Source organism: Erigeron canadensis, chromosome 6 (assembly GCF_010389155.1).
Source record: "Erigeron canadensis isolate Cc75 chromosome 6, C_canadensis_v1, whole genome shotgun sequence".
Taxonomy (NCBI): Eukaryota; Viridiplantae; Streptophyta; class Magnoliopsida; order Asterales; family Asteraceae; genus Erigeron; species Erigeron canadensis.
Genome location: NC_057766.1, coordinates 17,457,279 through 17,469,093, shown reverse-complemented (window position 1 = coordinate 17,469,093; position 11,815 = coordinate 17,457,279). Strand labels below are relative to the sequence as shown.

Genomic DNA, 11,815 nt, shown 5'->3' with positions numbered 1-11,815 from the left:
CTGAACACTGATTACGAGGAATTGACTTGTTTACCTATCAATGTGACTTTATCCTTGTACTTTAAGCAATACATTTAAGGTATAAATATTATATCCTTAAATGTATGAAACTTTATTTGTACGACAAAAAGAATTAAATATTAATTCTTTTTGCCTATAAATACCAAGTCATTTCCCTCGTCTAAGTTACTTTTTACAATTTGGTGAATTTGCCTAAATAATCTCGATCCAAACAGTTATACTTCACAACTTTAAGTATTTCGATCAAGGAGATTATTTAGCAAATATAGATCACTTGTAATTCATAGATTGTTTAGATACTTACACTTATATTATCTAGGTTCCGCAACAATCTTGTATTTTATTTAACATCAATAAATAAAATACACTTGAAAAATTACATTGTGTCTCATCATTTACTTATTTGTTGCTTTAAGTCTTGTATTACTTTATTTATTTACTTGCATTATAATTAAAGTGATACTAGTCCTTTCTAGTTCAATACTTGAGTTGTCATTCTACACTCGTGGGTTAAACCATTGTGTGAGGGGACTTCACATTTGGTATCAGAGCAGAAGGTTAACATACTTTGTGGAGTCCCCTCGCACGATGGTTTAACCCACGAGTGTAGAATGACAAGTCAAATATTGAACTAGAAAGGACTAGTATCACTTTAATAATAATGCAATTAATTAAATAAAGTAATACACGACTTAAAGCAATAAATGAGTAAATAAGTAATGGTGAGACACAATGTAATTTTCAAGTGTATTTTATTTATTGATGTTAAATAAAATATAAGATTGTTGCGGAACCTAGATAATACAAATGTAAATATCTAAACAATCTATGAATTACAAGTGATCTATATTTGCTAAATAATCTCCTTGATCGAAATACTTAAAGTTATGAAGTATAACTGTTTAAATCGAGAGTATTTAGACAAATTCACCAAATTGAAAAAAAAGTGATTTGGACGAGGGAAATGACTTGGTATTTATAGGCAAAAAGAATTAATATTAAATACTTTTTGCCGTCCAAATAATGTTTCATGCATTTAAGGAATAATAATATTTATTCCTTAAAAGCATTGGTTAAAGTATAAAGTCAATTTGATGTGACTTGTGATACTTTAACCAACCACCTTTACATGCGTGTAAGAACTTTTAACAAAGGACAAATGGATTGTCCGGATAAAAGCGTGCAAAGGCAAATAAGTCAATTCCTCGTAATCAGTGTTCAGATTTGTAAGGTCTAGAACACTGACAAGGACTCCAGTCAGGAGATCTGATAAAACTGCCAGTAAGCTCCGCCATTTGTCAGTCTTCTTTCTTCAGACTTCAGTGAGAATGTTCTTCAGTAAAATGATCTTGACTGGAGTGAAGTCCAGTGAACCAATCTGGTGGAATCCAGATTCCTTTACAAGTAAACGGTTCACTAGCCTTCTTATAATGTCTGGACAAATCTTCAAAGGGCTCCAGTCTTCTCGTCTGGAGCGAGTCCAGTGAATCTGGACCTAACAAATTCCCCCTATTTGTTTAGAAATTATGCAAGGATTTTCAAGCTTCTATCTATACAAGTTTGTGCTTGAAAAATCTTGAAATTTTGACTAAGTCTAAATTTTAGTTACTGAAAAACACTTTATAGATCATCAGTGTTTCCAGTTAATACATTTTAATTTGTTAGACTTAATCTGATCATTTACTTGTGTAAATAAAACTTGCAACTTATATATACAGACATCAACTGGTGAAAAGTTACAAATTTTACTAAGAAAAATTACAATTACAAGTGTATGATAAAAGAGTTAGGCCCTTTTCTTTTCAGCATGTCCTGAAGCTTCTTCAGTAGCCTTTCTCTTTACAGTAGGTGAAGATGGAGAACTGTCTGGTGAGCGCATACCTAAAGCCTGCTCCATTTGTTGTTTCATCTTCCAGACATTCTCGACTCTCTTCAAGAAGGCTTTCACATCTTGAGATACATTTGTTTGTGCTTTAAAAGTGTAAGCAATTTCTCTAAGTTCAGACAAACCAAATGTTTTCACTGAAGTACTCTCCCTTTCATCCCGAAAGCCTCCTTCTCTAGTGAGCTTAACATGAAATTTAGACTTGCCCTCATGATTTTCAACAAGTTTAATTTCTGCACCAATGATCTTCCTGACATCAACCCTATGAGTCATCATTTCATTATATTTGGCCTTCTGCTTTGCCAACAAGATCATTTCTTCAGTTTCCCTGGAGACTCTTTCTCTTTCACCAGCTTTTCTTTGTACTTCAGCCCTATTTATCTTTTGAGTGGTCTCCAGTGGAATGAAGGTGCTCATGTCTGCATCCCTGGCTACCTTTGATTTCCTGCAGAAGGTTTGGGTAAACCTTTTATTTTCTTTCTGTATTCATCTTCCAGGGCTGCAATATTCCTTTTACTGATCAACTCTTCCACAGTCACTCCATAGATTTCAGAGTAATATTTCTGTTCTTCTACCGAGTATCTGGATCGAACATGTACATCATCCAAGGCTTCAAGACATTGATGGACTCTGGCATCATCTTTCATTTTCTTGTACACTTCAATGTTTACTTGCAATCTTCCAGCATTGTACGAGTCCAGTGTGCCCATCGCTACCATTTGATTATGATGTTCGACAAGATCATTATATTGATTTCTTTTGAAAATATCAATATTGATGCTTTCTTGTTCCAGACTCTTAGATGTCTCTTCATCAGCAGAAAGTGGAAGGTCATCACCAATTTCTTCTTCAGTCTCATCTCCAGATATAATATGTCTTTTTCTTTTGACTGATTTCAATTCTGTTGTTATATCTGGAAAGGCTTCAATACTGGCATCAGTACCAACAACCTCTTCTTTCTGCACAATGACTTCAGTGCCAAGTGCTTCCTATGCTTCTTGTGCACTGGCATCAGTACCAGGCACTTGTCTGTCTGGCACAATCTCTGAAGGCACAACTCCTTTCTTCAGTGCTAGCTCATCACTGGACATACCAGATTTTTCCACCTTGGAAGAATCACCAGTCTGGAGATGCTTCTATATCTGGTCCAGTGTGTGCCTTTCTGTAGACCCGAAAGTACGACCAGCAACTAGAGTGGTGATGTTGACTATTTACCTTAGTTGTTGCACATCCTTCTTGATGAATTCAATTTCTGAAGACAACATCTTTGGCAATTCTGCTTCAAATAGTTTCACCAACTGAGGCAACAAATTATCGTGTACATTTCTGATAATTGTCCCAAAAATTTCTTCAGTAATTTCCTTCAGCATATCACCTCTAAATTTGCGAACAACGTCATCACTGAGGGTGCTGATAATTGCATTTTGGTCAAGTGTTTCCTACTCTCCAGTTGACTAATTCTGGTAGTCAATTTCTAAATTTCTTCTGTTAGACCTGCCAGTGGTTGAGTAATTACTTCAGACTTCACTGCAGTCTGAACAGACCTTACTAGTTTCTCTTCCAAACCCTGGACTGCCACTTTGATAGATTCATTATTTTTATTCATGGCCAGTACAAGCTCATTTAACTTCTCAAACACAAGCTTCTCATTTTCAACAAATAAATTGATCTCTGAAGCCAGATTGTTAGATAATAGAGATTTGAAATTTGAAACAACTTGAGAAGAGGCCTGGAGTGATCTCTCTAGGTCCGCCACCTTATTAAAAAGGTCTTGCACCTCGGTTGAAGAAGTGGAGAAACCACTAGGAGGTGCCAGATCTGAAGCCATCCTGGCCACCAACCACCAATGGTACTTGTGTCTGGACTCCTTCAGATGTGACAATTGGTGAGTCCAGCACACGGTGTTCATCTGGTGTTTCAAGAGTTGGTTGAGGAAGTGAAACTGAGGAAGGTGTTGGTTGAAAATATTCGGTATTAGATGGAATGGAAGGATGTGGTGGTGGAATATTTTGGTGTTCTGATGGTGGTGGCATGTATGAAGTAACAATTTCTTCTTCATCACCTAAACAATTCATATCAAAATCGAAGTTACCTTCAGACATGGGTGATTCCACATCATTACCAACAACAATTTCTTCAACATTATGGTCACTTACTTGTATATTTAAATCAATATTAGCCTTCTGCTCTCCAATGACCTGCTCAGTTTCTTGTTCAACATTGTGCACATGAGCAACAACTTGTTCAAAAATTAAGGACCCATCTGAATTTGTAATATCACTAGCCATTTCAGTTTCTTCACCACTGCCACTAACAACTTCGACAGTGGATTCTTGAGGATTTTCTCTGATGACCTCTTCAGAACCAGCATCGGTAATGACTAGAACTCCTCCTCTCCTCAAACGTCTGGAGGAAGTTCTTGGTGTGGTTGATGGGATTTCTGGTGGAACAATTTGAGCATTTTGAGGCCCACCAGTAACTTCCTCGAGATTAACATCTTCTCTTTGAAAACTGGTGATCATGGCATGAGGAATATTTACCTCATCTGCACCAGATTTGAGATTGGCCAGATCACGCATATACTCACAAACAGAGAAGTGAGTGGTATCAAAGTCATACTGGTCCCTTAGAGCTCTCTTAAAAAGAAGTGAAAGGAAACGAATATATGGAACAAATGCTTTTCTACCTTCCACCTTGAGACGCTCTACCAGATCAACAAAGAGTATCTTTGCAAAATCCACTCTATAGCCAAACCAAAGGCAGTAAGCAACCTGGAGGTGTGTTTGGTTTATTTGATCAAGTCCTCCAGAACTGCCTCCCAAACACTCAACAAGATGAGAGAAGAAATATCTCCATGAGTCTGTTAATTTACTCATGTAAATAGTACCCTTTCTGGATAGCTGGCCATGCTTATCCAAGAAATCTGAGTGCCCCATCAGTCTGCATACTTCTCTGGCATTTATGCCAGAAGGGAGTTCAAACTCATTTTCATCAAAATAATGTAACTGAAGGGCAATACGAAGAGTATCAACTGTAAAAGACAAGGGTCTGGTGCCTTGCTTTAATGTATATGAAATTGAGGAAGTTGATTCATCATAATCTGTTATGTACCAAAATTCACACAAATAATCGTGGTACATCTTTTCAGGATTTAGGGTTAGGGCTCCATATAGAGGGCTTGAAAGAAAGAAAGAACTTAATCATCCAATGATGGATTGTGCGTCATGAACACTGGCAAGAGAGAGTTTGGCCTTCCAGTTGTTCATATTGATACAAATGGCATCTGCACTTAAATTTATATGATCCGCCTTTACAACAGCGGCGGCCGGAGTATACGTAGCAGATAACAGATTCTTTGGTGCCATTTGTATATTTGGTAGAAAGATATGAAAATGAAAATGAAGTTAGGATTTAATGAGGATTTATGAAGAAGGAGAGTGATGATTGGAAATTTAATGAAGAAAAGAGTAAATGAAAGAATTTTAAGATTTGGGAGTAAATGATTTTCGAGATAAAGTGAAAATGAAAGTAAATATGGTTATTTATAGAAGAGATAGAAAATTGAATTCAAAACGGTAAATTTGAAAAGTTTCAAAACAATTTTGATCGGGTTTTACATCCGCATTAATTCACCCCATCACACATAAATGTATAACGGTTGACAGCCCACAAAACTATCTACTTGCACTTTTTGTCTCTCCAAGGTAAAATAACCATCATTTAGTTTGAAAAATTACATGCCACGTAGTATAAACAGTAATTGTCCATTTAAAGGTTTGCTTACGTGGCAAGCATTAATATCAAGTACACACGTGTTATGACTGACACAACATGACTCAATTCAATGCATCTAGAGGATGACTGGTCACAACAATATCACTAGTGGATTATTCCAGTAAAGCATGCACTGATGGTACACTGGAGGGACACTCGAGTAAAGAACCAATTTAAAAACCATACTGGACTTCAAACACGCACATCAACTAGTATAGACAAATGAGAGGGACACATTTACAAGGCGACCTCAAACATGCACTTCAACCTATCCTTTTCCAGTGAGAGGGACACATTTATAGAGTACCAGAAATATTTTTCAGAAAAAAAAAAATTTATTTAGTGAGAAAATAACTTAATAAATTCCCCCTGAATTTAAAAACATTTTAAGGACAAAAATATTTTGGTCAGAGTCTTCCCTTGGAATGTTGATTCAGAAATTTATAAAAGTGAAGATAGTACACAAAGGCGTTCAATATCTAAACTCTCACAAATTTATAAATCTTTAAATCAAAGATCCTTGATAGTACACAAAGATGTTCAATACCAAGGTTCCAAATTTAAGGGTTTAACATTCTCAACTCACGAACAAGATATTCAAAAGTTTTAACATCCAGAGGTTTTGTAAAAATGTCAACAAGTTGTTTGTTAGTGGGAATATAAATGGAGTTCAACTTTACCTTTCATAACATTATCACGAATGAAGTGATACCTGAGATCGATGTGTTTCGTTTTGGAGTGCATGACTGGATTGTTTGAGATAGCAATGGCACTGGTATTATCACAAAAGATTGGGGTCTTTGAATATTTAAGACCATAATCAAGCAACTGGTTCTTCATCCAGAGTATCTGAGCACAACAACCGGTTGCTGATACATATTCAGCTTCGGCAGTTGATAATGAAACTGAAGTTTGCTTCTTACTGGTCCAGCTTACCAGTTTGCCACCATGGAAATGACATCCATCAGTAGTGGATTTCCTGTCTATCTTACAACCTGCATGATCTGAATCTGAATAACCCCTTAAATCCATGCCTGAGCCTTTGGTATACCAAAGACCCAAACTGGGGACACCTTTAAGGTACTTCAGTATGCGCTTTACAGCAAGCATATGAGATCCTTTTGGATTAGACTGATATCTGGCACATAAGCATGTTGCAAACATTATGTCTGGTCTACTGGCAGTAAAATACATCAGTGAACCTACCATGCCTCTATAGACAGTAGTGATTACTGGTTTCCATCAGGATCTGAGTCCAATGTCAGTGGTGCAGAAATTGGAGTGGGTTTAGATGGTGAAGAGTTCGTATCATATTTCTTCAAAAGATCTCTAACATATTTTTCTTGATTAATAAAAATACCATCTTTGGTTCTTTTAATCTGGAGTCCTAGAAAATATGTTAATTCACCCATTAAACTCATTTCATATCCAGAGGACATGATTTTTGAAAATTTCTTGCACATGTTTTCATCAGTAGACCAAAAAATAATATCATCAACACAAATTTGTACCAGCAGAAGATTACCTTTTTCATGCATTATAAATAAGGTATTGTCAATTGCACCTCTTTTGAAACTGTTTTTCAACAGATGTTTAGTCAGAGTATCATACCAGGCACGAGGAGCTTGTCTGAGACCATAAAGGGCTTTGTCCAGATGATATACCCAGTGAGGATGCTTCTCGTCAATGAAGCCTTGTGGTTGCTTGACATAAACTTCTTCTTCTAATTTTCCATTCAAAAATGCACTCTTTACGTCCATCTGGTAGAATTTGAATTTATGATGAGCACTAAATGCTAAGAAAATTCTGATTGCTTCAAGTCTAGCCACTGGAGCAAATGATTCATCAAAATCAACATTTGACTAGCAGTACCCTTGTGCTACCAGTGTGGCCTTATTTCTGATTACGTGGCCAACTTCATCTACCTTGTTCCTGAAGACCCATCTGGTTCCAATTGGATCTTTTTTACCAACTGGGAAAGCCACCCAGTACCATACCTTGTTCCTTTCAAACTGGTGTAGCTCTTCTTGCATAGCTAGCAACCAGCTTGGATCTTCCATAGCCTCGCCAATCTTCTTCGGTTCTATTAATGATAAGAAGATGACGTATAAACATTGTTCATTGGAGGCTCTTCTGGTCTGAACCCCTCTACTGGAGTCACCTATGATCTGATCAATAGGATGAGCTTTTGTCCACTTAGAGTAATGACCCGGATTGTTTCTAACAACAATATCAGTGCAAGTATTTAGTTGATTTCCCTCTGGTATTGCTTCAGAAGGAGGGTCTTGCCAGACTACTTCCACGTCTTCGTCTGAATCTGTAAGATCACGATTTGCATCATGAAATTCTTCATTTGAAGGCATTTCCTGGAGTACTGGTTCAGTATCAACTGAAACTGATACTGGAGGAGTAGTACGGACATCTGATCCAATAACAAGTTTAGAGAGTAGTTTGAAACTTATTGAAGGATAGAAAGGGGTACTACTGGGGGTTTTTCAGTTTTATCAGGTTCCAGATCAGGATGACTGAAAACTTCTTTTGGTGAATTTTTATTGTAGTTGATAGGATCAGATTCACAGAAGATTATTGGATTTACTGGGGGAGAATCAAAGGTTGGCTTTTTATTGATTTCATTGTTTGATTAATCAAATGTGACGTGAATTGACTCCTGAACTCTTTCCAGTCTTTTGTTGTAGACTCTGAAGGATTTGTGAATGGCTGAATATCCTAAGAAATATCCCTAATCAGCTTTGGCATCAAATTTGCCTAACTGACTGAAGTCGTTAAGGATGTTGACTGGACATCCAAAATCATGAAAATAACCAATATTTGGTTTTCTATTTCTTAATATTTCATAGGATGTCTTCTTGTGTCGCTTCACATACATTGATCGATTCTGGGTGTGGCAAACAGTTGCAATTGCCTCAGCCCAGAAACTGGTCCGAAGACCAGATTCAGCAAGCATACTTCTGGCAGCTTCTATTAGCGTTCTGTTCTTTCTTTCTACAACTCCGTTCTGCTCTGGAGTGTGCACTGATGAGAAGTTTTGAGAGATGCCAGTGTTAGTACAAAATTTCTCTAGAGTTGCATTCTGGAATTCTGTTCCATTATCACTTCTTAACTGACACACTTTTCGCTTATATTTAAGTTCAATTTGCTTGATAAAAGCGATGATTTCTACAGCAGCTTCACTTTTTGACCCAAGAAAGATTACCCAACAAAATCTGGAGTATTCATCAACTATCACCAGGGTATATCTTTTTCCAGCACGAGTCTGAACATTCACTGGACCAAAAAGATCCATATGAAACATATGAAGAGGTTCAGATATGCTAAAATTCTGCTTGGTCTTGAAACTGGCACATTTCTGCTTTCCTATCTCACATCCTGAACATGGCCTTTCCTTTTTGAAGGAAACAGAAGGTATCCCATCTATAAGTTGTTTTCTGGACAACTTATTAATATTTTTGAAATTTAAATGGGATAACCTTTTGTGCCATAACCAGTTTGTGTCTTCATCAGCTTTGGTATAGAAACACTGCTATGACGGAGAGCTTTCCATATCCATCACATACACATTCCCTTTTTTGGGAGCAATCAATACTACCTTCCAATCCTTATTAAATACGATGCCTTGAGAGATGTTTAACAACACCTGGTAGCCATCATCACACAATTGACTCACACTTATCAGATTATATTTCAAACCATTAACATAAGCCACCCGTCTGAATTTGACTCGACCATTATTCAGGACACCCCCAGTCTTTCCAGAACCATCATTTCCAAAAGTAATGGAGGGTCCATCAGAAACCGTGTACTCCTCCAACAGGGTCTTTCATCCAGTCATTGTCCTGCCAACAACACTGTCAAGATACCAAATATGTTTCTTTCGATCGGCCTGCACATCCACCAGATTGATAAGTTAGATTTGGGAACCCATCGACTGATGGATTCACTGGATCCTCCCTTATGGATCCCTAATAGTATCTGGTTGAGTTTACTTTCTTCAATAGTAGTCTTAGTTGAAAAGACTACTGGAATTGACAGTTTAGAAACCTTTTTCTTAATTTTCTCAACAGGAGCAATATTCATATTTTTCTTAGAAAAAGGTTTGGAATTTTGTTTAGGGCCAGATGAAGTACCCTCAAAGTTGTTCAGTCTTGCATTACAGCTTTGAACTTGATGAGCTAGTAGTTGAAACTCTCTAACCTTAACAAAATTGATTCTTCAGATGAAACCTCAGCCTTTCCAGATGACTGGACGTTAGGCTTAGGAAGGGAAACATTCTTTTTCTTCTGAACCTGAGGTTCTTTAGAAGCAGAGTGAGGCAAAGGTTTATTCTGCTTGACCTTTTTAACTGGAGCAGTCATTTGGGATGCTCCAGTCTTAACCTCAGAGGGTTGAACTGGGATAATACAAGCCTTTGGGGTAGAAGGTTCATCATAAATGGTGCTTGGTTTAACCTTTTCTAGTAACCGGTCAATTACTAGTATTAATGCTGCAACATGAGTATTTCCATCCAGATATGCACGTTTTTTGGATGGAAACTGGTTTACTCCAGCATCATATGGCTTTTTAGTTTCAAGCCATGACTTAATGACCTGTTTTTCCTTTTCTAAAACAATTTCCAGATCATGTTTTTCTTGAACTAGTTGTCCAGTTACCAAAACTTGTGCTTTAAATGCTAGTTCAATATCCTGGAGCTCTTTTAATTTTGATTGCAAAATTGATAATTCAGAGAAATCAGTTTCAAAACCTTTTGTCATTTCAGATCTAACAGTTTCAACGAAAATTAAATCAGAGTTAAGAGCTTCAGCAATGTCCAATTTTAGTTCATGATCGGTCTCCAGATCATACAAACTAACCTTTTTGATAACAATGTCTACCCATCTTCCAGATGTGACATCTTCCTTCACTAGATGCTCATCATCAGCCAGAGCCATAAAACAACAATCTATTTCCTCTTCCTCATCATCAGATGAGTCATCAGAGGGAACCCATTTTTCTTCAGTAGTTGCAATCATGCATCTATTATTATCCTTTTCTGCAGACATGAGAGCAATTTGTGCCTTAAGCTTTTTGTACTTATACTTGTAGCTATCATCAGGCTTATTATAAGGAATAAATGAACCAGACTGAGGAGAGAACTGACTGGACTTGCACTCCTTCATTAAATTACCTTTCCTACCACACTTAAAGCATGTTATATTAGTCTTGTCAGTAGAGGAGCTGGGTGCATGTTGTCCAGTGGGCCTGTTTGCTCTTGCTTTAAAACAGTTAAACGTTTTAACAATCATTGCAAACAAGTCATCACTGTCAATTTCATCACAGTCTGATGACATATTATGTAACACCCCAACTAAGGCGGAACGATGAGATGTACAGAAAGTCGAGTATTCAAAACAAAGGATTTTAAATAACATTCACCATAGTTTTATTTGATAAAAGAATTTACAGATGTACAAGCATGTGAACCAATTTCCAAGTACAAATGCGTCCACCGTACTTGAATATTAAGTTCACGAAACAAATAACAAGCGCATGAAGTAGTATACTACAATGATCAAGGCGGATTCCATTGCCCATCACAAGGTTTGATCTTTGACTCCAAAGTGCAATGCAAATAATCATTAAGCATATCAATCCTCAAAGCTTAAGCTTATTTCCTGAAAAGCATGAAGAAAAGTGTCAACTACGAAAACGTAGTTGGTGAGTGCATAGGTTTTTAACTAAACCTTGGTACATACCCATTTTAACACTTAGAAAACATATTGTTGTTATATTTCAAAATACCCAAACCATATGACCGACAAAATTCTCATCTCCAAATATGAAGTTTTTCAAATACCATAATGTCATTTCAAGACTTGGAAAAATCCATGGTAACTTACAAAGCTCTCATTTGTCAAAATCATCGTGAGAGAAAAATATGTAAATCATTTATCACATCAAAACTATTCGGTTATCAAAATTTCAATATCGCCAACTTCAACAACTTTCAAGATTTCATATAAGGTCCAATACCCAAACCGTATGTTCATTCCCTAATATCCATCATAATAATATCAATAACATTTAACCAAAGGCATAATTTGATGAGTTTGCGCTTGAGCCACTATTAATAGTAATGAT

The 11,815-nt window shown here is 36.7% G+C and overlaps 1 protein-coding gene across 1 annotated transcript; it reads right to left on the bottom strand.

Annotated features, from left to right (window-relative positions):
• Positions 1-7,542: 7,542 nt before the first annotated feature.
• On the bottom strand, positions 7,543-9,775 carry LOC122604377. Its single transcript, XM_043777271.1, has 2 exons — positions 9,685-9,775; positions 7,543-7,997 (listed from the first exon to the last, which is right to left on the bottom strand). The coding sequence occupies exons 1-2, from the start codon at positions 9,773-9,775 to the stop codon at positions 7,543-7,545; spliced, it is 546 nt and encodes a 181-aa protein (XP_043633206.1).
• Between the last annotated feature and the right edge of the window lie 2,040 nt (positions 9,776-11,815).

Bases quoted from the DNA above. Each gene is read 5' to 3' on its own strand.
- LOC122604377 (XM_043777271.1), bottom strand. From the start codon at position 9,775: ATGAATATTGCTCCTGTTGAGAAAATTAAGAAAAAGGTTTCTAAACTG. The intron at 7,998-9,684 runs GTAAACTCAACC...GTGATCTTACAG, and splicing joins TAAGACTACTATTGAAGAAA to ATTCAGACGAAGACGTGGAA.